General features: G+C 40.5%; 1 protein-coding gene across 12 annotated transcripts in view; it reads left to right on the forward strand.

The window, feature by feature from the left end:
* Positions 1-25918, forward strand: part of ROBO2 (roundabout guidance receptor 2) — a 770916-nt gene that overhangs the window by 730759 nt on the left and 14239 nt on the right. For all 12 annotated transcript variants that reach the window (XM_086934061.1, XM_086934068.1, XM_086934067.1 and 9 more), the window contains 3 exons: positions 3578-3748; positions 15795-16043; positions 18207-18404. In XM_086934061.1, the coding sequence (XP_086790187.1) occupies positions 3578-3748; positions 15795-16043; positions 18207-18404 (618 nt within the window). The remainder of the gene's footprint in view (positions 1-3577; positions 3749-15794; positions 16044-18206; positions 18405-25918) is intronic.

Below are 25918 nucleotides of genomic sequence, written 5' to 3' on the forward strand. Positions count from 1 at the left end.
TCAAAACAGCAGATAATGTGTATTGAAGTCAGGTGTTAAATAAATGAGAAATCTCAACTTCAAACTAGATAACAAGAACAATTTATAGTAAAGGTCAAAAGCAAATAAAAAACAGATTTACACATTCCAATGGAAAGCGATTGAATAACCCATGTGTGCAGAAGTGAACGGAGAAGGTAAAATTCTCAGAAAAATTCATATGTTTTTTCCAAGTGATTCTGAGCAAGACCTGTGATTCAGTTGAGGCTCACTCATTGGTGCATTTGGTCAGATACAATCTTGCAGTATGGTTGGCTAGAGATTTAACTTCTGGTTGAGTTCAAGATAGACCTAATATCAACTTAGTGATATGGTTTTGTCCTTGCTCATTCTGTTGTCTTTTTTGTGTTATTTAAAGTGTGTATTGGCCCAGCAGATGTCAGTGTAGGTGTAACATCTAGCCATACCTCCAAAACCTCACATTGTGTCATAGAATTCTTCTAAGTAATGCTCATTCCGGTCACTTTAAACTTTTATTAGATGGAGACATCTAGTCCAGTTAAACTTGCAATCATTTTACACAGGAGATAATGGATTTTCTAGTGCTCAATGTTATTTGATCCGCAGTAACCGTACTATCTAGATACTATATTTGATCATGAAGCTGGAACCAACAAACTCAGTTTGCCTGATTACCCTTTTTGAGATCACCACAGACATTGTGAATAGTCCAAAAGCACAAACCATGTGCCAGAGAGATTCTTATTGTTAATTGAAGGCTTAATTTCTCCAGCATTACATTGCTTTTATACTGATGCTCTCAGGCTTGGTGTACTCCTCTTCCAAATAGCCATTTTAAGGATTTACAATAGACTTGAGTGAGTTGGGGAGTCAAACTAGGGGGTTAGCACATCAAACATTTGTAGGAAATCCAAGTTAACCAGGGACTCTGGTAAATATAAAGAGAACATCATAGGCTCTTGAGTGAAATAATTGCCGTCTCTATTCATACTCTTTTGCCTACCATAACTCCACTGTAGTATCTAAAATTCAGATACAGTTTCACAAATTCACTACTGATGGAATATTTATTTTCATAATTGCTCCTATGAATGTGAATGTCAACCAGCATGTCAGAATATTGGCATGCTAATTTACAATTGGAGTGAAAATGTGTGTGAGCTGGCAAAGTGAACGTGCAAACACTCAAACATTTGTGTGCATTAATATTTAACTTCCAGATAGTTTTTCAGTTTTACAGTGCACATATGTACTGTAAGAGGGAGTGCCTTGCCCCAGAGAAACAGGAGAAATTTGCCTCATTTTTAATGGTGCTGTTCAGAGAAGAGTTTTCTTCAAAAGAAAATATATTTGTGTACAGATGTTTCCACATCATTAAATCATGAATGCACCACCATTTCTGTTCGCTTGTAAATAAAGCAAAGTTATTTTTTTTTAATGCAACCCATTTTCCTTAAAGGAAAATGTGATTTGTTTCAAAAACAATTGTAGGCAATAGTTTTGGGATGGCTGCTTGCTCTTAAAATTACTTTCACATGCATTCACAAAGGGAAAGAGATCCTCTAGGGACCCCTTTCTATTTGCAAATGGTTTGCCACTTTCTTGAAGTAGGAGATTAAAATGCAAACATTTTGTGACAGAGTTCTGGTTCCAAAACATTCACACGTCACAATACAAGTTGCTAATAGGGGGAATGCCCTTAACAAACCCCTTCCTAATACTGTATCGCTACCCCATTTTGCAATTCAGTAATCAACTACAAAATTGCAAAATAGGATTTGGTAAATGTAAAAAGGCTTTTTGTGGTCACAAACGACCCTGTTCGCAAAACTACATACAGCAGACCCTTAGTGATGTCAAGAAGTACAAAAATGCTGGGGAAAAAAGAAGCACACTAGAGGCAGATGAGACTTCTTATAGATACATATTTCTTTTCAGAAATAAAATGATTTCTGCCTGTTGATCTGGTAAGAAAAACAGATCATAATTGTTTAAATAAATACCCTCTAGAACAAAAAAACACCATTGCCTGTTGTTTGTGATAAACTGCTGAGGTAGCCATTTCCCCTACCTTGCATCTATAATGGCCAATGTGAGATACCCGTATATAGTAATCTAGCAAATGTTATTATTATCTATTAACTTTAATATTTTGGTAAAGTCAATCCCACCATGAACCTAGAAGTAATCGCATTTTTTTCATTCATTCATTGTGGCCTGTAGACCTTAGATGAACAATGAGATTTGACAAGAAAAACAAATTACGCTGATAAACTAAGGCATTTATGAGAATGTGAAGTTGTATTCCTGATAGACAAAAGCATTTATGAGTATGTGTATCCTGTAGTACTGCTTTGAATACTCTGAAATTATTATTTTTTTTATTATTATTAAAAGGCTCTTCTATAGCGCATGGTTACTCGGGAGCATCCCAGTGCTTTTGTAAATTAGGCCTAAACATCTAAAATTGGAATATAGTATAATATTACCTCTCATACTCATAAATGTATTTGTGCATTGGCCCCAAAACATCTAAAAAGGGAATAGAATGGGAGTATAGGGCACTAATCATGTACAGATAGAAAAACTGCAAGGCATTGTGTTCATTTTGCATTTGTTCTAATATGAGTAGTACATTTCAGTGATGATTCATAAAGGCATTATGTGAAGTAGTACTCATGTAGTACTATTTCATGGACTTAGTTAATTGACCATCTTCTATCTCAAAAATCCCCTGAATTGGCAAACTGTAAGCTGTACGCTACAAATAATAACATCTGTGCACTTAGATACTGAAGTTGGGAAGGCAAGTAAAAAGAAGGCACATTCACTTTTAGAACATTTGAATCATGTTCCTTCAGGCTAGCTATTTCATGTAGCACACGTCATGAAAAAACATGTTTTATAGTAAAAAAAAAAATCTCTCAGGATTAATCTTAAGTGTGGAGTAAATTTCTGACTTTCTTAAATACACAAAGGGTATTCATAGAAAATAATAACGTCCTTGTTTTACAGGAGTTCTGAGAATTGCAAAATGTATGCATGTAAAATTTCAAACAGTTGAAAAATTGTCCATGTAGAAATGTGTATCCCTGGACTTTACTTATTTTTCTAGGCAGGCGGAATATACACAATTGCACATGCACTGTCAAAAAGTAGCCATTCCTAATTCTTGTTAGTCATAGTTGTCAGTTTATCCTTGTTAATGGTGCTTTGTGCGCACCTAAGTTGGGCTTCGTGCACACCTAAATCAAACTTAGGTGAACAAAATCTGCAAATTGTATTGTCTAGAAAGTAATATTTTCACATCTGATATATTCTTGGTAAAATGCTGATAAAGATGTCTTGGTGAGTTAATACTCATCTCTGATATCTGCAAGCCAAAGCTTCTAGTCCTGTCAACACCAACTTAGACTTTATACTTCAAAGACCACTTAACTGGGTAAAATTAACCACTGTTACTACAACACAAATGGTAGACAAGTGGCATGAAATGCTACATAAAACAAAATCATAATATTTATATTATGACTACAAGTACAGAGCTCTTAACCAGGTCTTTCTATTTTTCTTGTAGGTAAAGGCTACTCTTCTTCACATAGACCTCGACCAACCAGTCCGTTATCAAATGACAGTAACAACAGTTCATCCTTGAATCTCAGCCAGAGGCCCAGGCCTTCTAAGAAACACAAAGGTAACCGATTAGAGCAGCCTCCAATTCCACATCGAAGGGAAGCATTGACAGATGGTAAGTTTATTGGTGCTCTTGTCTAGGTGAAACAATATTCTTTTGCATCATAGGCATATGAGTACAGAACAAATTTCAGAAGAAAGTTTTAGAACCTTGCTTGTGTTGTGGCATTTGAAAGGTAGAAGTTTGTATCAGTTGTGATTCACATGCAGAAAACAATGTAGTGGAATAATACAGTAAGCCAGCACACACATGGTGTACATGATGTAAGATATTAACCACTTGGACGCTAAGGGAATCAGGTCCATTTAATGAGATTTCCATTGAAATGAATGGGCAGTGCATGACGAGTTACCCTTGTCATTAGCATTGAAGAGGTTAAATATAGCATCATATCAGTCATCTTATATCATTGTAAATTTAGAACCCAGAGCAATGAGTGAAATTTGCTTCCTGTTGCCATAGGTCGAGGAGATTGTATGAAGGATAGCAGTCAAGTCTCAAAGGCTATGCAGAATGGGTCAAAACTGTGCACTGATTTAAATGCAGTGCAGGCTTAGTTGGGTCTCCTGATTCCAGGACATGTTTTGAGGATGATATGCTCCCCAAATTTTGCAACTATATCCTCCTCCGTACTTTGGTACATTCCCTCTTCCTTTGAAGCTGACATCCCACATTAGGATTACGTACTTGTGTATGGAAGTTCCATGAAACTAGCAAACATTATTGAGGTTGATGTTTTGCTACTCAGAGTGTTGTAACACAAATTTCCAACAAATTCTTGATCAGAAATGTGCTATAATTGTTACCCTGCTGATGTCAGTAATGTTGCATAAATTAAAAAAAAGTTAATACCAAAGAAAGAATTATTTGCAAAAACCTAGCATCATTATGGTAGGAAAGACTTTAGGAGTATGTCTTAGAGTTTGGTGGATAAGGGTACTCTGTCACATATGTGATTAAATAATCTGTCTGCCGAACCCTCAGTCCAGCTGCTCTATTTTGAGTCAGGCAAACCATCAGGATGGTAAAATGTCCTTTTTTTATATCCATGTTTAATGATCACAAAAAAACATAATGATCCCCACACCCTGGAAAAAGCTTCCAGGGCGTGGTGCCACTTGTGTTTTTGCTTTACGGAAAGCAACCCCTATTTCGTCTGAATAACAAAAATTGTTTGGTGCCTGACTTTTTAGAAAAATAGCAGCCAAACAGCAAACGTTTGTGCCTTTCCAGGAGCTGCCATTACAGCACATAGATCACTGTAGAGCCGATGCTGATCTGTATATTTGGGCAGGAGTGTGACTAATGTTATAGAGGTAATGACCGCTGTCACCCTGACAGACAGTGGCGCATCAGCCATACCTTAAGTCAAGTACAGTTTGATTTGTGGTGCCAACATGGATACCATCTTTGATCTCTTCTTTCATAATGAGCTAATGAAAAAATATCAATTACTCACTTTTTATTTTCATCTGTATCCATAAATCTATATTTATTGTGTAATCTTTAAAAAAATGAAAGTGAGGCACTTCTACCTAACTGAAGTTTTCTATTGCCCATTGTAAATTAGGTAATGTTCTTGGGAGAGTTACTTCCTCGATAAGTGTCTAAGTCATTTATAGCCAGAGAGACAAACCGTGCTGAGTCCTTGACCCATGTCCATATCAGTTCACTCACACAAATCATTGTCTTGCCCACCTCAAATATGTGACTGATTGATGCCTTGACTTTCTTGGTTATGATGTAGACCATCTAAAATGCATTTGACAACACTAATATTAACACATAAACGAGACCAAATACAAGCACTCATTCAAGCCTTGCTTTGCCTAAACGAAGAAGCAAAATGTTGCATTGAAATGAACGATACAAGTGTGATACTTCTTAGTGTAATTAGCATAAATCAAAGAAACTCTGCTTCTATGTGTATCAGTTTTGGCCTCTTTATTACATTCCTGTTGTGACATGTTTTCCTTTGTAAATTTATATATGGATTTACAACACATAGAGGCCTATAAATACACAAATCCTCACTGTTTCCCACAATGTTCATTTGAATTACATAAGTTTTCTTGTATTTTGGAAATGTAGCCTTTATTAAGAGTGATCGAAATCCTGGTAAAACCAAAACATATGTTTCTTCCATACATATTTCCTGCATTTAGTTGGAGCCCCTTTTGGTTAGAATCCCTAGGAATGTACATTCTGTGCTAGGATCTCATTTGAAGATAGCGTGTCGTTCTCTCAATTACTATATTAACTATAACCCCTAGCAGACTCAGATACAGCATGGCACCAAATGGTGGACAGAAGGGAGTACCATGCCTATTCTGTGACAAAGAAGCAGAGAAGGTGTCTTTAATAGTAATGATGGCTGGCAATAGAAGCAGCAGTCGGTCACTGTTGTTGCAGTTGTGTCATCGTTAACGCTTATCTGTCTAGAAATCTATGGAAGCTAATAACTATAATTGACTAGTCTGATGAACTGGGTTCACACTGAAAAAAGGTTGAAAAGAAAGACTGGCTAGTTTTTACAATGGACTAATGTTACGCTGGAGTATGTGACATTTTTCAGTAACTGAAGGATACAAATATTTAATAATATTAGTACTTGTGTTTTATTTATGCTTTATGTATAATACACTGCAGAGCGTTACATTTGCTCTTTCTGTTTTATTCATTTATTTATTATGTACAACTTATTCCAGACAAGACTAGTTTTGAGGCACATTCAGATGTTGAAGGGGCGGCTAGGAAGGACTCTTGAAGAGTTTCTCAACTGGAAGTGGGAATCAAATGAGGTCAAACACCAATCAGTGATGGGACGTATGCTTGCAATAGGTCTAACCACTGGCAAAAGCTTGGTGTAGAATTCCCAACCATAGTTATTTTGCCCCCTATGACCACTCAGTTTGGACCCAGACATATGCAAATCAGTGTTGATCCTGCTCCAATAGGAACAGTTCAGCCTGGACAGCAAGACCAGGTCCTCTTTAAACGGTAACACACGTAACCCAAAACTGTTTTTTCCCTTTTTTTACATTTTTTTATTAGAGTATTTTGCAGTTATATACAAGGCACGGCATCATTAATACAGAAAGAGCGAAGGAAAAAGTATATATACAACATTCATAGACCAAAGTAAAAACCAATCACTAAGTCATCAACAGGCGAGGTAGATATTACAGCAAACTAATTAGAACAAAAAAATAGCATAAATTGGGGCATAGTGTACTTTCATGTTGTGTGACATCGATATTATAATTGCACCAAGTTATTATTCCTTATCTTTAGGCAAGCCTACATTTCACACAATTATTCCTCCTTCCATCGTGTTATGGGTAGGCCTGGGCGGAGTTCGCGGAGTGGGGCTTCGCGGAGCTACGCGAAGTGGGCGAGAAACTACGCCCACCTCCGCACTCCGCGTAGCCCCACTCCGCAAACACCACTGGCCGCCAGCCCCGCCACCCGCCTCCCTCCCGCCCTCCCTAAATACTTTGAAATAAAAGAATCACATAATTTAAAAGCACTTACCTTGCCGCCGCTGCCCGCCGCGTCCCCGGGGCTCGCGATCTTCCGTCTTCCGTACTAATGCGCATGCGCGGGCGGCCGCGCATGCGCATTTTCTCGTGAAAATGCGCATGCGCGGCCGCCCGCGCATGCGCATTAGTACGGAAGACGGAAGACGGAAGTAAGTGAGCCCCGGGGACGCGGCGGGCAGCGGCGGCAAGGTAAGCGCTTTTAAATTATTTCATTTCTTTATTTCAAAGTATTTAGGGAGGGCGGGAGGGAGGCGAGTGGCGGCCAGCTACGCTCCGTCTGCGGAGTGCCGCCTGGCTCCGCCAACTCCGCAAAATGCGGAGTAGGCGGCACTACGCATACTCCGCAGACGGAGCGTAGCTGGCCGCCCACCCCTAGTTATGGGATCCCATATTATATTACCTAACTTCCTTCCTCTTTTTCCCTTCCTTGCATATATCTCTTTCTCCACTTTATGTATTATTAGTAACTTAGCCAACCATTTGTGAAAAGTGGGTGGTGCAGGATCTATCCATGCAGAGGCTATACATAATCTCATGATAGACATAGCGACAAACAAAAATTCCCTCCCACAAAAAGGCCGTACATCCTCAACATTAACTCCTAGTAGAATAGTTCCAGGGGTTAATACAATTTCGCTTTCTAGAATTTTGTTTATAAAACGTTCGATTTCTTTTTTAAATAAATCTAAACGGGGGCATAGAGTGAATACATGTTGCAAATCAGCATCCGAACTTCCACACCTATAGCACGTAATGCCCGTTAAACCTCCCCATTGTGCTATTTTAGCCGGTGTATAATACAAATGATAAAGTGTTTTGTAGTGTTGAGCCTGTAATGGTGCTGAACATAGTAATGAGTTCCCCTTTTCTAGGGAGATACCAAAACTTTCAGAGCTGATTTTAAGATTATCCTTCCATTTTTCGCTCCATTTTTGGTAATCATCTTGTTTTACTTTAATCAGTTCAGCATATAATCTTTTGATTGTGCAATCCTGCCCCCTTTGAATAATTTCCATAATGGCGTTACGCCTAAATCCCAGAGCGCCACCTTTTTTGTTCTGGAGAAAACTCCTAATTTGGAGATATTTGAAAAATTGCCTAGTTTCTAGGTTAAATCTGTCTTGCAGATCTTTAAATTGGAGAACACCCTGATCCCCCTTTATATCTCCAATAGTTCTGATTCCCCTGTTTTCCCACTCTGCAATTATAGGTCCCGAAAAGATATCTTGTGGGAGGGTTGGGTTGTGTAACAGTCTTGTATATGAATTATATTTTCCTAGGCCAATTTTTTTAGCAAAACTTTTCCAAATTTCAAATGCTGCTATTATTGTCTTAAACTTTGTCCTCTTATAGTAACTAGCCTCTGTAAATTTCAGGAGAACATCCTTCGCTTCCATTCCCAGAGTTAGTCCATAGATTGCTAATGATCCAAATTTACTCCACTCCTCTGCTCCACGGCACTGTTCACCTCCCATTAAACCAGTCATGTTCTGTAAAGCCGCCGCCCAATAATAAGATTTTAAATCTGGGACTCCCCAGCCTCCCCTTTCTCTCGGCAATGTCATATATCTAAGGGCCCTTCTCGTTTTCCCTTTTGCCCAGATGAATCTATTTAGTATACTCTCATGTTTTTTAAATATTTTGCTATCAAAAAATAGCGGTATTGCCCTAAATAAATATAAAAATTTTGGGAGAATAATCATTTTCACTATATTAGACCTTCCCACTATTGACAGGTGCAAATTATCCCATCTGTCCAAGTCTTTCTCCACTTTCTTGATTAAAGGGGTAATATTCCTTTCCACTAAGATATCCAGATCTGACATTATGATAACCCCTAGATACATGCCTTCTTGTACCACTCGGTTGTCTAAACATGGGGTATATGAATTTTTTATTATCTGTGTTTTTGATGTATTTAATTTATATCCCGATATCTTTCCAAATTTCAACGCCTCAAGTTCAAGATGTTCTATGGTTTCAGATGGATTTGGAGAGATAAGAGCAATGTCATCTGCGTAGGCTAGGATTTTACACTGCCCGATGACTGTTGTTACCGGAGTTATCATCTCAGATGCCTCTATTCTGCGTATAAGTTGGTCCATATATATAGCAAACAATAAAGGTGAACAAGGGCACCCCTGTCTAGTCCCTCTTTTTATATGGAATTGACCTGTGTTTCCACCATTCACTTGTAGAGTCGCTACTGGTTCTAAGTAGAGAGTTTGTAAAGCTTTAATAAAGCCTTGTTTAATTCCTGTTCTAGCTAAAGCATACCAAAGGTAGCCCCAGGAGACCCGATCGAATGCTTTTTCTGCATCAAGTAACATCACTGCAATCGGGTCTCCTGTGACTGACGAAACATCAAATAACGTTATTGCTTTCCGTATATGGTGGGGGGTTCCTCTCCCTGGTATAAAACCGTGTTGGCAACTACTGACAATTTTATCTATAACTTTCGCCAGCCTTGATGCCAATGCTTTAGAGAAGACTTTTACGTCTGCATTAAGTAGAGTTATAGGCCTATACGAACCTGGTTCTTCCGGATTTTTACCTTTTTTTAATATTACAACCACCTCTGCGCCCCCCCCATGATTTAGGTGAGGTTTTGCCCAACTGTGCCCCTTGCATCACCTTTATTATTTCTTCTCTCAAACAATCCCAAAATACTTTGTAAAATTCTATAGGTATCTGATCAGGGCCTGCTGCTTTACCAGAAGGTAGGTTCCATATTGCCTTCTTAATTTCTTCTAACTGCAGCTCTCCCTCTAACCCATCTGCTTCCTCTTCCTCTATTAGGTCTATAGGAGTCTCTCGGAGATACTCCATCATTTCTTCCTTATCTTTTAGAGGATCACGACCCTGTAGTTCGTCGTCGTATAACTTCTCGTAAAATATCTTAAGACTTCTCTTATTTTATTCGGCTCTGAATGAACCGTGCCCGAAGTATCCCTGATTTCCCTCACTATGCCTGCAGCTTCTTGTTGCCTTGTTCGAGTAGCCAGTATCCTACCTACTGACTCGCTCAACTCATAGCACTTCTCTCTTTTAGTATTATAAATTTTCGCTGCTTTACTAGCAATTTCACCCTCTGCCTCACCTTTAGCTTTGACTAACTCAACCCAAGCTTTTTCCAAATCCCGCCCCGACACCACGCTATTTTCTAAGCTTTCTTCTGCCATCAGAACCTTCAGAGCTAATTCTGAGTTCCTCAGCTGGGTTTGTTTCCTTTTATAAGAATTATAGCTCTTTGTTTCCCCTCGTATTCCGGCTTTAAAAGTATCCCAAACCACTCCCATTTCTGCTGTATCTCTATTAAAGGAAAAAAAATCAATAATCCATTTATTCATGTGTTCTATATACTTTTCGTCTTTCAATAACTCTCTTTCAAAGGTCCAGTTTGTATGCTGTCTAGTACTTGTTTTTGTTATTATAGTAAGTAATAGAGGGTTATGGTCGCTAAGGATCCGTGGCAGCCTTTCAATCTTTGAGTTAGAAATATTAGTACTTGAAATAAAAAAATAATCTAATCTTGCACATGTTTGATGCGGAGCAGAATAGTATGTGTAACCTTTATTATCCATTCTCTTTTTCCCCCATACATCTGAGAGGGCATTGTTTAACACCAGGCTGTGTAGTGCCTGAAATACTTTTTTTTTCCTGCAGTTATACTTTCCAAAAGAACCCAGTCCTAATCCGTCTGCTCCATTAATATTGAAGTCACCTCCCAGTATAATTTTTGGTGCCCATGTTGCTAATTCAACATCTAAAAATTGAAAAATATCAGGGTCGTCCTCTGTTGAACCATATACATTTACCAATGTTATCCACTCTCCATTAATAAAACACTCAACCATAGCCCATCTTCCCCATTTATCTTGTGCTTTTTTTCTGATTAGAATATTATTATTCCTAACTAGGATAGCTACCCCTCTTTTTTTAACCCCTTGACTTGAGTGAACTAGCTCCTTAAATCCTAACTGCGACAGAGCATAAGCTTGTGATGTCATAATATGAGTTTCCTGAATGTATGCAAAGTCCAGATTCATTTGTTTCAACATTAATGCTATTTTCGCTCTTTTTTGGGGATCATTTAGCCCACAAACATTCCAGGTTACAACTCTAACCCCCATTATCCTCATTCTTGAGACTCCTTTCCCTCCTACACTCTCTTCTGTAAATTATCCATTTAGTGATCCAAAATTTAATTATCTCTAGCTTAGCGTTGCTTATTGCGTTGCATCCTTTACTTTTTCTCAACCCCACCTGTTCCCTTTGACTAGAAAATGTTTTTTTTAAGCTCCCTCTCTCTATTTTTTTTCGTGCCGTGCCCTGTTCCCCCTGTGCTTCCCACCCCGCACCCCCTTCTCTTTCCCCTCCCTCCCCACCCTTTCCCTTACTGGCAAATAGGTCAATCCTGACCTATATGTGACAGCCGCGCCCTCCCAGGGGAGTTTCCCCCGGCCACTCCCCATGCTACAACATTTTAGGAATATAATCACATTTACTCAAAAAAGGACAAGAAAGGCTCAGTTATCTCTTTGTGATAGACGCTACTTGTTTTATACTCTCTGTGCGATCCGATTGTCCATTTCGGTCCCTATGTCTTCTCTCTTCTCGAAGATAAGTCAGGTATTCTTGGGCAACAATTTCAGAAAAGAAGACTCTGAACTGTCCATTGAGGCCCACTTTGAGGCGGGAAGGAAACAGCAAGTAGACTTCGCAGCCTAAGTTCTGAAATGGCACTATAAGTTGCCGCATCCGCCATCTTCTCTCGACTGTTGTATGACAGAAGTCTGGACGGGCAAAGAAAGTGATATCTTTATATGTGCGTTTCTTCGTAGGTTTAGCTTTCATTATCACTTCCTCCCTTAGCAAATAGTTTCCTACATAAACAGGAATTGCCCTCGATCTTGCGCCCGCATTACCTTTTTTCTGTACAAGGGGGAAACGGTGCGCTCGTTGCACTTCCTTATCCCAATCCCATGCACCCATCTCTGGGAACGCACCTTTCAACAGTTCCACGACGAAGGCTCTTATATCACCCCCTTCTTTGCCTTCTTCCACTCCTAACAGTCTTATATTATTTCTCCTCTGGCGATTTTCAAAATCTTCCAGCTTCCATAATATGTCAGATTCAGTTTTTCCCTGGGTCTGCCTGAATTCCTGAATCTCTGCCATCTCATCCTCCATTTTGCCAGTTCTCTGTTCTACCTCTGACAGTCTGCCTGTTACTTCAGAGTACATGTCCTGTAAGTTATGGAGAGATTTCTGTATTTTTTTATTAGCCCGCTTGGCTCTTTGACTTTCCTGCCGTGCTTCTCCTTGTATTTGTTTCATTGTAGCAAGTAAAATGTCAAATTTGTCCTTGTACGGGTCAACTTCGGCCCCCTCAAGTATGTTAGATATTTCTTTTTGCGGCATCATTCCCTTCTTGCTCCTGCTCTTACTCTTACTCTTATTATTGCTTACTAGAATTCTTCCTCGAGCTTTGCCCCTGACCTTATGGGTTTTACCTTTAATTTTAGGTTTCAAATTACTTTCCTCTTTCGTCTTTTTTGAGCATAAAGGATCAGCCTCAGACTCTTGGGGATCACTCATTGAAGAATCTTCCGGCTCTGCAGAAGAAGTGGATAATGATTCCGACCCCTCTCCCTCCTCATCCTCATCCTCCTCCTCCTCCTCCAACAACTCACTATAGTCACTATCCTCGCTATCCTCGCTGTACAGTGGGCTTTTAGACAGAGATACAGTTTTTATTTCGCTCTTGCTTCTGTCCTTATCCTTATTCTTAGGAATTGCTCCTTGATTAGATAATGGTGCTTTCTTAGCTCCAGACTCTGTGACTACTATTGCAACTTGTGGGTTAACTATGTTAATGCCATTCAGTCCTTCTTCGGCACTGATAGTAGTCTCAGCAACAACACATGCATCTGCACATGCATCTCCACCTTTTGCAGCTTTTGCAGCTTCGGGCACCAGTATAGATTCTTTTAAATTTTTGCTCAAACCATCGGCCATAGCACCTATTTGCTTGGATATTTCTATCTCCTTTGTCTGAGTGTGTTGCAGATACCGCTGATCCTGCCCCTTATTTAAGGATAACTTATCCCCCTGTACAGTGCCCGCTCCCAGGCCCCCATTCATTTCCATGGCCGTAGCTTTAGGTAACATGCCTATCTCGTAAGTCTCCGTGATCGTTACAATTTGTATATTTTTCTCTCCATTTCTCTCACTGTCACTGACTTCCAATATACCATTTTCGTTATTGTCCCTTTTTGGTTCGATTTCGTTGCTAGCCCTATATGCGCTATCTACGCTGTCTGCGCCCGGATGCCCTTCACCCCCAGTACCTGGCGTTGCACTGCTCACTGTGCCTGTGTCGGTGTCGATGTCTCCAATTCCAGCACCACATCTTTCCTCACGAGGGTTCACATCCTCTTTCTTTGCCTCTGCAATTTTGGGCCCGCCCCCACCAGGCTCTCCGCCCCCACCAAGCTCTCCGCCTACTAAAGCTTCCTGAAACAGATGCTCTGTAACCTCCGTCAGAGCAGGACGCACAGGCATATCCTCTGCCTCTGTGAGCGCTGCTCCAGACTCTTGAGTTCCTTCCCTTTCCTCGCTCGCTGTGCCCTTCGCAGACTCTAGTTGCTCTTCCGATACTGCGGCCGTTCCATGCCTAGCAGGCACCGAGGTCGCCACTGTTGCTCCATCCGTTACTCTGACTTCTAGCATTTGCTGGGACAGTGGGCCAGCCCCTGCGCCATCGGTTATAGCAGAGCTGCATCCTTGCTCCCTCTGCTCCAGATCTGCTCCTGTTCCCGTCTCACCGCTCGATGCAGCTGGCTCCATCTCAGCACTCTTCGAACCTTTTGCTGTTGATAATGAAGATGAAGAGGGTGACGACCCCCTTGCCTGGAATGACTCGAAGATCAGAGGCTGACGCAGAATTGCTTCCGTCGCAAGATCCAGAACAGGTAAGTCCTTGCGTCGCTCCTCTCTCCTCTTCTGACTAGCCAGGAGCCGCTCCTCTTCGCGTTTTTTAGCTGCCTCTCTCAGAGTCTGTGCCCTTTGCTGTGCCTTTGTTCTCAGCTTCGATGTTGGTGTTTCAGGGTCGCTAAATGTTTCCAGCTCTTCTTGCTTCTGCTTCTGGGTAGTCTTCAGCACCTTAGGGGCCATGACACGTGTAACAGCCCTCCAAATCGCTTGGCACGATGCTAACCTCTCCTTGACATCTGAAAACGCATTCGATAGTGCTCTAGACAGTACAGCCTGCCAACTGCCTCTTGGTGCGCTTGATATGCTTGGTATGCTTGATATGCTCGATGTGTTTAGCAAACACCACTCTAGCTTCCAGCTGTACCATGTGAGTGTCTCTGACTCCTCTGCCACAACCAACCAAGCAGTTGTATATTCCATATATATTTCCACGGTGTATAGCCCATCCAGGAAGTCCTCCAGCCTCTCGTAGATCAATTGCTAAGGTTTTTAATCAAAACTGAGCCATACCAATATGGGTTGAGCACAAAGTAGCCGTAGTTGCAGGAGAAGAGCCGGGTGCAGCTACCCCCTACGGACTGTCGGCAGCCATCTTGACCAAAACTGTTTTTTCCCTGACTGAGGTTCCAAAGTCAGGTGGGACATGACTTTAAACACAGAAAAGAAGCAAACATTAGTTCAAAGATGTTGGGCAGTGTAGGCAGAGCATGAATACGTAAATAGTGCTCAAACGTGTTGTCACTGTGCTTTCTGGTTACGTTCCTCTTTGAGGAAAGGCATTACCTGTTTGGGACATGTCTACTGCCAGTGAAGGAATGAGCCATCCTGTTTGGTGGGAAGTTATTATATCATAAAGGTGTCATGATGGACGAGGTTTTGAGACCAAATCTATTATGTCTGATGGGCATAAGAAGTCAAAGTAATGAAGCATATGCTGGGTAGGAAGATTATTAAGCAGAAGGTTAGGCTGTTTGGAAAAAGTGGGAATTGGGGAGAACTATGAAAGGCTGTTTTCTAAGAATCTCCTGATGTGTTTTTTTGTGTGAAATATGAACTGAGAATATGGCATAGTTGCTGAGAGGGTGTGATTCACAAATGCAAAGAATGAGGTGTTGTGAGTTCTTGCTATATCATGAAGTTGCACCCGATTGATATTTCATGCAACTAAGACATACAATACTGCCTCCAGTTTCTATACTGCCTCCCGGTTCTAGACAAAGATTTTGTGAAATGCACTTTAATGTCACAAATCTTGCTTTTATTGTGCCTATTCATATTACTATAGTATCTGTCTGCATTAATTGGCAAGCTGCAGCTTTTTTGTATGAAATAATGGAATACGTTAGTTATACTATTATGTACACAGTAGTATATTATCATTGCTTTATTGGAGGTCTAACTTAATATGTAAGCCTACCTATGTATGTTGACAGCAGTAATATTTGTATTGAATCTAACCATCCTTTATTACATTCCCTTTGCTGCCAAAAAATGTTTTTTTAACCCTTATGATTCTTTTTGAAAAATCATAAATTGACATCCTCTTCTTATCCTCTCAGATCTTCCACCACCACCAGATCCTCCACCAGGTCAAGCTTTGCGGCAGCAAATGTGTCCTGGTCAACAGAGTGGCAATCTTGGAGGGTCATCACATAGGAAAGGGAGCTCCCTGGAAAGGCATACATGCAATATGGATGATTCAAAGGGATCTATGGAATGCAATACCAGGACATCATTGGAACGGCAGCGGCAAACCCAGGAGTGGCTGGGCTCCACAGACCGTCAACATAGGCAGGCATTTGGTTCAGGTGTGTTTGCATAGGGTTTCTGATATGTAAAACACTGAATTTAAAGTTATTTAAACTATTCAATAATAAAAATAAAGTTGTTCAGTCACTGGAAATAATGTTTTACTTAATTTTAAAATTCTCTGTAAAGTATTAAATATTATAAAACATCAACATGCAAGGATTGAACTTGTATATATATATATATATATATATATATATATATTGCTGCTTTTAAGTCAAACATATGCCTGATAAAGTATGTCATGGCCATACCTAACACATCTATGGTTCACATGCATTAGTATGTATGCAATGCAAGTTTTACTATACACAGAAAAAGATTGAGTATATTAATAGGAGTTGTCATTCTCCAGAAAGTGCTAAAAATGGCAATTGAAATGTTTCCTCCAATGCAATGCTATAATTTTTGGTATTCACAAATACCTAGTCACCACACTTTTCAAAAAACCTAATGTGCAATAAATGTGCATAAAAAGGACTGAACATATAGGAAATTTAGCCAGTTAGCACACATTTTCAAAGTATGCAACAATAAAGGAAATAAACAGCTCATTACATATTTTTTTACATTTTGGAAGCAGAATTATTTATTTACTAGAACCATGCCTCTGTAACTCACTGCTTCTACCCATGTATATGAAGATAAAAAAGCCCATCAAATTCACCCTTTTAAACTTTACTTTCATCTGCATCCCAACTGGTGCTCCCATGTAAAATTTAGGGGCCAGAACCTGCCAACTTCTAATGTGTTAATCTTTCTGGTCTGTAACCTCTACTTCTCAGTCATGAAAGTTCACTTTGAAAAGGCATCCAGGTAGCATCATCACCATGTAAAACAAGAAATATAATTAATTAAACACTGTGTACGTTAAGCTCATGCAGCTGTAGAAATATGGGCTTCAGTCACCGGGAAATTATCTGCACTTAAGGAATTAATTTAACGTGGATTTTGTCATAACGATGGAACAAAATAAAAGTATTTTTTCTTACCACACCAGCAATAACATGGACTTCTCTAAAGACCTTCTTTATCACTTGGAATACTCCAAGCTACAGATTACTGAAGCACTGTCATCTGCATTGGAAGCAAGACCATTTTGTAATTCACTAGTACCATTTAATGTAGTAGATAATTTCACATGTAATAACATTTTATGCATACAATATAAGGACTGATTCTCAGATGTTCAAGAATAAAAGTAAAAAAATATACTCCAATTAGTGTGTGCTTCCATTTAGAGCAAATATCTTACTGATATGGACATCAAAGAGAATTCCATGGGTAGGCCTTTATAAGACTCTAGGATTTCCATGAGCTCTCAATGTGTGTATGCATTAAAATGTACAGGGTACATTTCCATATCTGAAAGGGAGACGTTAGTGATAGATTCCTTACCTTAGAATTTCCCCAGGCGATTTGATTTATTTTTACCAATACACCTCCACATAGACCCCCAGGGGGATCCTGCATTATGCCACCCCAAATATAAATGTATTTCTGATCTTCACAGATACAAGCGTATTCATGGTGGGGAACTACCTGCAAACAGTTGGTGAGTATCTACAAATTTATGAGTTTGTGGATGTTCATCAGCATTTGCTGGTAGACCTATGTCTATACTTAAACGGCCACACATCAGCATCAAAGTTGTAGATTAGATAAGAATATCCTCAATATTGGCCGAATACCCATGTCTGTAAATCCCACTTGGGGGCAGAATGTAACAGTTTTAGATTCTGTAAATGAGGAAGGTGCAAATTTAATTATTTCAGCACCTCCGTTTGAATCAGATGTGTTCGTTTTGATCTCTTAATATGTTAGAACATTTTATGTGATCACAAATCTAAATTTAACATCTTTCATTCAGTAAATTTCCATATATACTTCAAAATATAGAGTTCTTCTTGCGAGCCACCCAGTTTCAAGGTGTGAATTAAGAAAGTGTGCATAGGATGGTGTTGGACAAACTGTCATCTTTTAAGAAAACAAGAAACGGCTTACTATTGAAGTGAAACTGGATCCTGAATACAAACACCATTTTTGGCCTGGGTCCTATTTAATTCAATTAGTAGACTATGTGCTTAAATAAAATGCCACCTTTAAGCATTTTTTACTCTGAGGGCTAAGAACTGAACTTCAAGGTTTACATTTTCTTGCAGAAGAGGCCCTGATGCCATACAGTAAACCCTGTTTTCCATCACCCGGTGGGCACAGCTCTTCAGGGACAGCGTCTTCAAAAGGATCAACTGGACCCAGAAAGGGAGAAATCTTGCGAGGTCACCAGCGTAGTGCTAATGATTTCCTTGATGTTGGATACATGGGTACAAACAATCAAGGACAGTTTGGAGGTGAATTATGTGAGTGCCCAATATTTGATTCATTCATATTTTCAACTATTAAAACATGGGGGTGTATATGATGGCATGCAAAGCCTCTTGTGCTATTGTGATTGCATTGCAATTTGACCTGATAAATGATCATGTAATGCCTTGTATGCTCTCCCTCATTGAGATTGACTTTATTAATTGTTTGCAATGTAGAACTGTCAACCTGCTGAATAGAAACAAGCAGGAATGTATGCTCTGGCCTCTACTACTTGAGAAACTGTAACAATAGTCATGAGAACAAGTGATGTCATTGGACGTATTAATTTCAGTTGCAAGGTTTTTAATTGCGTGCACTTCAGTGAAAACATATTTATTAAGCTGTCTTCTCCTAAGTTCTTCCCTGATTATGAAAGTTAGCTTATTTACCAGATATCAAATTAATTGTGCTAAGTTCATTAGCATTGCTATTTTCTTAAGTAGTGTGTATGCAAGAGTACTGGTCAACATAGTGGGGAACAAAATACTTTTCATTTCTGGCTGTTCTTATGCCCACAGATGCCCAATCACCACTTTAACTTAATATAATCATGCTAATAAGTTCCCTACAATCTGGTTTAGTGCATTTGCAAAAACGTAATTTGGGCTTCTCTGGGAAAATGAATACAGTACAAATTATTACATTAAAATGAATGTCTTTCATAGATACCTAAAAAGTTTTATACGTACAGTACCAACTAATACAAAAAATAAATGTCTTTCTTGAATTAATTATTAACTAACTTTATTTAGAATTGAGCAATCTCCTCTATTCTCTCCATGGCCAAAGGTAAGATTTCCTGCAAGACAGGATGACTTGGGTCCCTAATCTCAAGAATATCACCTAGATATTACCTTCTTTCTGATGTGAAACTATGTTTTACAAATGCAGACAATATGTATAATTTTGATAATATTGAAAGTTGGCCCACTATACAAGTATGCTGTTGAATATGTGTCTTTTTAAATATGGCTGTAGACTGCAATGTTTATGTTTAGTCTTTTTATCAGATATGTTTTTAGAAAACAAATGCACTGCTACAAAGTACCAGAAGCTTCTGTAAGTTCGGGCTGGACAATAGTCACTGGAGTCACTCTACCATACTCCACGCATGCTTTTCCTTTTATATAGTCTACTAAGATAAGGTATCTATTTGAATGGAATGATCATTGAGGTGGAGACGTTTGGGGAATCTAATCTCTCATGGAGGAACTCTTTGTTTTGGGGTTGAATTAATTTTTAAAACGCCTGAGCATGGCAATCTAGTAGCACAAGGAGTGAGATCTGTCCAAATCAATGACATGACAGTAGAGTTAACCCCTTAAGCGCTGTGCCCGTCCAGGCCGACGGCACCACTACCTCGGGAGTGCTGCCGTTGACCGTTGGACGTTCCAACTGCACCTGCGCAATGGAACGTCCAGCACTGGAGCTGGACGTTCCATAGCAGCTAAGGTGTTAAGTATGGCACCTCTGTGAGTAACAAGAAGTGGTATGGTCCGTAGAATGATCAGGTGTGTGTGTACTGCCATGGACAACATGGAAAATCCCTTTGTCTATGCTGTTATTGAAATAGGAGATATTGGCTAAGACAAAGGTCCAGCCTGTAGTGAATGCTGCAGTGAGACGGTGCCTACAAAAATCAGACAAGATGTTTGCTCTCTGCCATAAAGCATTATGATGGCACTGGAGATCCAACTTTTGGTACCAAGTATTAAAATGGAGTAGTAGAAGGTATATTAACATGAGAGATGGACAGATTCTCAGACTGGACTGCGAATAAACTACCGCTGATTTTGCTAAGTTAATCCGCAGAACTGAATCTGAACCTCTCAAAAGTAAGTTGATTTTTATTCCACTAGGAAAATTCGACTGTAGCCAAGAATATTTTAGAATACAAAAGTGTTGCACAAAACTACATTTTCCGAGGTGATATGTATTTGCTGATTAGACACAGGGGTGTGCCAGAGAAATGGCCCTGGCATTGAGCTCAAGCTAATTAAAGTGCTGACCTAGGACCAGAAGCTTGCAGAGCCCTTGTCCATGCCTCTTTCTGATTTGCCTTCCTTCTTATACAAGTGATCCCACAACACTCCTCCTAAATCTTTTCTACTCATCCTTGGGTAGCCTTCCAAATAAAAATGCCTTCTATTGATTGTGAATTTTCCGCATCTTAGAACATTAATCGCACTTCTGAACACAGACAGCAGGGCGATCGTCTGTCCATTCACCTACCTACACTTCATCTACAAAATTATCAAAAAAGCAGTCTTCGCTCATCTCCAAGACCATATCAATGCTCACCAGCTCCTGCACAACTACCAATCGGACTGCAGGTATGTCACACTGTAGCACACATGCTGCTACCTCACACATGGTAAACCTCATCCTGACCACGGATGAAGTTGACAGCTGCTTCCTGATATTGCTGGACCTCTCAGCTGCTGTTGACACAGTCAGCCATTCCACCTTAAACACCATGAAGTTGCCTATGATACACACATATACTTGAAAGTCTCCTCAGCTCTAGACATTCAATGCTTCATACTCTTCCTACTTCTCATCTTGACCTATATGTCCAGTGCCTACCTGAAGCTCAGGTTTTGAAGAAAGTAAAAGTGTTTCTACAGAAAGCAGCTTCAGAACTATTGTTCAAGCACTCATACATATGATTCATGGTAATACCCTGATCCACGGCCTCCCAGATGCCACTTTGGCCTCCCTTAAGGACATTCTAGACTTCATACACGTCTCATTAAGGGTCCAAAAGATATATGATCACATTATCAAAGCTGATGGAAATCCATTCACTACCGTTGTAAGCCCACACCATTGTCAATACCAACTGCATTATTTACAGTACATTACGTCCAGCACTTCTGTTATCTTGCAGACAATCTCACCATTTCTGGTGGCTCCCAGCACACCTGAAGCCAGGATACCATCAGACAGGAGACACATAAGTGTAATTAACTAAAAAGCAAAGCAGTAAGCCTATTTATCTACGCACATAGAATCTGTAACAACACCCTCTTATCCATCAGGACCATCCAAACAATCCTTGCCGCAGCGTGGAGGTCTCTGGGGGTGAAACTCGGCAAGGGCGATAGCGGATCCCTTTCCTCCTGATCCAATCTGCCCACAGGACTTGGGAGGAAATTACAAACGGGAGCAACGTGACCCGGGCTTGTCGTAGTCGCGCCGGAACACCTAGGCGGACTCCAAGTTCCAGGATCCTTTACCTGGCAGCGCCTGGACCGGGAACAAGCCACGTCCGCATCCCTCAGCTGCACAAATTCACCTCGCCGGTCACGCTCCGCGGAAGCCGCAGTGTGGGGGTCTCTGGGGGTGAAACTCGGCAAGGGCGATAGCGGAGCCCTTTCCTCCTGATCCAATCTCCCCACAGGACTTGGGAGGCAATTAAAAACGGGAGCATCGTGACCCGGGGCTTGTCGTAGTCGCGCCGGAATACCTAGGCGGACTCCAAGTCCCAGGATCCTTTACCTGGCAGCGCCTGGACCGGGAACAAGCCACGCCCGCATCCCTCAGCTGCACAAATTGACCTCGCCGCTACCGCTCCGCGGGAGCCGCAGCGTGGAGGTCTCTGGGGGTGAAACTCGGCAAGGGAAAATGGTGGAGAAAGTGCTTATGGATAAGTTAGAAGCTGTGCTTACACAGATCTCCAGTGACATTGTAGAAACTTTAAAGGAATGTGTAGCAGAAATATTGGGGAAATGTGACAGGATTAATACATTTTTGTCAACTAAATTGTGTGAACACCCCCCACCTATAATACCCACAATACCTCGGTCTTCTATCCATCGAGCTCAACAGGTTCAATCTCCGATGGAGATAGGGAATGATGTGCCTTTAGGTCCTACTGTACCACCTGTATCATTATCCGTTTCTAAGGCTTTGTAAGTAAGGGTAATGACAAATGTATAAAAACTCTAGTGCAGGGTATATGCAAAACTAGTACTCCCCCGGATAAGGCTACTCCACATGTTGAGTTAAATCCTCCTGGGGCTAGGAGGCAGCGTGCCAGGCCACTGGTTAATCTTCCCCCGGAGGCTACACCTTTTGTTGCTGTTTTAGTGAATGTTCCCGTATTGAAACCGGGAGAGGTGGAGTCCCAGGGGTCACTTTTAGATAACATCAAGATGTGGTGTGATGGAAACTGCTCAGGCCCAAGTAATATATCTGACGGTATTCAGATGGGGAGACGGGTTGACTGGGTGGGGTTTACGGACAAAATATTTGCTGGCGATTGCCTGATTGTTAATTTTAATAGACCTCATGAGGCAACACATTTATTCTGAGATGCTACAGAGGTAAAGGAAGGTAGGATCAGAGCGGTACCCCTAGGTTTTTTCTACCCACGGCCCGATCCACACAAGCTGCATTTGGGTAGGGGTGGTCATCATGTTACCCTTAGTCGTACCTCTTGCCCAAGTTCCTGGGCCACTCAAACATCAGGCCTCCTACCAAAAACCACTGATAACTGCAGAACAGAACTCAGGGCTGGGCTGGAGTTAACAAACAGGTTCTCAGCCCTATCACATCTGGACGAAAAGGATTGTCTGACCTGCCCTGGTGGCACTAAAAATCTGTCACAATGTACCTCACTTATTAAAGAGGGAAGTGGTAAAACAGTAAAAATTATGAGCTGGAATATTGCAGGCCTTCGTTCAAAAAGGGGTGACATAAGATGGCTTGAACTACTAAAGGATTGTGATGTCGTGGCTCTACAGGAGACATGGGATAGGGACTGCGATTTCTGGCTAGATGGGTACACATCATATTTTGTAGCTGCTCAAGCATCAAGCTCAGGACGACATAGAGGGGGGCTGATGTTTTTAATATCCGTTAAAGTGGGGGGTTCTGTGAAGATCCTAAATACTACATCTCAGAATTACTTAGTTTTGGAAGTTACTATGCCCAATAATTATAAATTTGTTTACATTAACTTCTACAATGCCATGCAAGGTACTCTTTACAATGAAAACATTAACTCACTGGCAAAGTTTTTAATTAAATATAAGGAGGGTCAAACCACTTTTGTATATTTCACCCTGTTGGGGGATTTTAATATACATTTATGTCAACTAAATTGCAATTATAGAGATTATGATAACATAGATAATCTGCCCTATTCACATTTTGAACATTCTGTAAAGGGGGCCGCCCTGGAAGAACTACTTTCAGGGATTAATTTATCTGAACCAGAGATATATATTAATTTCTCCTGGCATGTTACATAATGTTATTTTTTATAATGCTATACAAACTACATTTAGTGATCACAACCCAGTGGTGTTGGAACTGGACAATAATAATTTGTTTTTATTTAATAAAGTTGCAAACACAGAAACCATGTTAGATCTAGTTGTCCAGGACCAGGGGAGACAGGTAAAATGGAGTAAAATCGTCCCAGAGGACTTTTTTCACTCACTTAATTTAAAGGTGAGGAAGGAACTCAACACTTGTAGGGAACCACTGAAGTTTGGTGGGAACATTATTTCCTCATTCGAATTAATCTGTCGACAAGTGGCTGAGGATTTAAAGAGTAAGCCGAAACATAAGGTGCAAAAGGCGCAGGGGTGGTTTGATAACGAATGCTCTAAAACCCATAGAGATCTACTTATAGCACTAAAAAAGACACCCCGAGATAGACAGGAAGTCGCCATGGTAAGGAAAAAGTATAATACAACTGTTCTGAGGTGAAAGAAGGAAATTAAAAAACAAGCATGGGACCAACTTTACAAGAAGGTCACTTGGAGGGATAGCGCCAAATTCTGGTCAATAGTTAATACCCCCTTATTTAATGGCAAAGAAAATGCTCCATTAGAGGTAAATATATCTGAAAAGGATTGGTTAGACCACTTTGAAAACATTTATGGCAGTAACCTTGAATTAGGCTCTTTTGATCCAGTGCTGGATGAGTTTCGGGAGACTCCGCTCAGATTCTCTATCAAGGAGGTACAGAAGGCCATTGAGGACACGGCAGGCCATAAGGCCCCAGGTCCAGATGGGGTACTGGCTGACATGTTTAAATCAAATTCTAGCGTGTGGTCAGTAGTCCTCACTAATGTTTTTAATATAGCCTGTACAGATAAAGCCAGAGTTCCAACATCTTGGTCACAGTCTATTATAATCCCCATATTTAAGAAGGGCCAAAGGGGGGATCCAAGATGTTATAGGCCCATATCATTGCTAGATTCCTCATTTAACATTCTAGGTAAGGTTATCCTAGCAAAGATCTCATCTTGGGCCATAAATAATGATATTCTGTGTAATGCGCAGTATGGTTTTAGATCCGGGAGAGGCACCGAGGATCAATGCCTAAATTTACATCTTATACTGAGCAAATATACAGTTGCGTCCAAGGGGTCAATTTACTTGGCGATTCGATTCGATATGTCTTTATTTCGAATTAAAAATTCATAAAAGACAGGAATACAGTCATACACAATATATAAAAAGACACTCCAGCAATATAATATTATACACACAACATTCCTAAAAATGAAAAAATTATTTAGACATATGTATATAAAAACAGATGGGACAATGATAATTTGCACAAAAGTTAATACCACTAAGAACAATACAGGGTGCTATGTACAAGTTAATAAAAGGACATTCAGCATACAGGGATACCCAATTTCTTAAAACGAATCAGCCAGGCCCATCGTAAAAATTTTGCAACACCTACCACTACAGTTTCTGATCTGATGACACGAAGTTTGTGGAGTGCGTCTCGAAAGCCAGCACAGTTCAGAGACAAGCAGATCGGCTTTAACCACTTAATTCTTGGTGCACGGTAGGCAGGGCAACCAAAGAAGAAGTGGCCAACACTTTCCTCTTGGTCTGCACACCAATAGCATTTGTTTCCTGTGGACATATCCCATTTTGCTGTAAAAGAATTGATGGGCAGGGTGCCAATTCGGAACTGGTGGTATAGTTTGCGATCTGGTACTCTTGTGATAAGGTCCCAATACTGTTCTAATGAGGGAACAGCCTTAAACACTAAAAAGGAGCCAGTTATGTTAGCATCCAGGGATTGGTTTACAAGAATAGATTTCCTCCAAGCCCAAAAGAGTGCCTTAAACTCAAGTTTAGAGGGAAAAGTTGCCCCCCCCGGGTTGGACCAAAGCTCCGGGAGACCCATCAATTTCAATAAATTTTTAACTACACAAAACCATTGTATTTTGTTTGCCCCCCACATGAGTTTTACCTCCTCCAACTCTTGGATAAACAGGCCAAGCTCAGGAGAGGTCCAGATGCGGCGCCAAAAGGCCACCACCCGATACAGGGCCATCTCGTCGATTGGTCTGCAGCCAAGATCCAATAATAGAGGTTTAGTTGGGGTGGACTGGGGGAGACTAACCAGATTCCGTAGGAACCTGTTCTGCGCAGTAGACAGACTGGAGAGATTCTTATGACCCCAAACTTCTGCTCCATAAAGGGTTGCGGGGATGACTTTCACCTCAAGAATTTTTAACACAGG

This window comes from Lissotriton vulgaris, chromosome 8 (genome assembly GCF_964263255.1).
Source record: "Lissotriton vulgaris chromosome 8, aLisVul1.2, whole genome shotgun sequence".
In the NCBI taxonomy this organism is placed as follows: Eukaryota; Metazoa; Chordata; class Amphibia; order Caudata; family Salamandridae; genus Lissotriton; species Lissotriton vulgaris.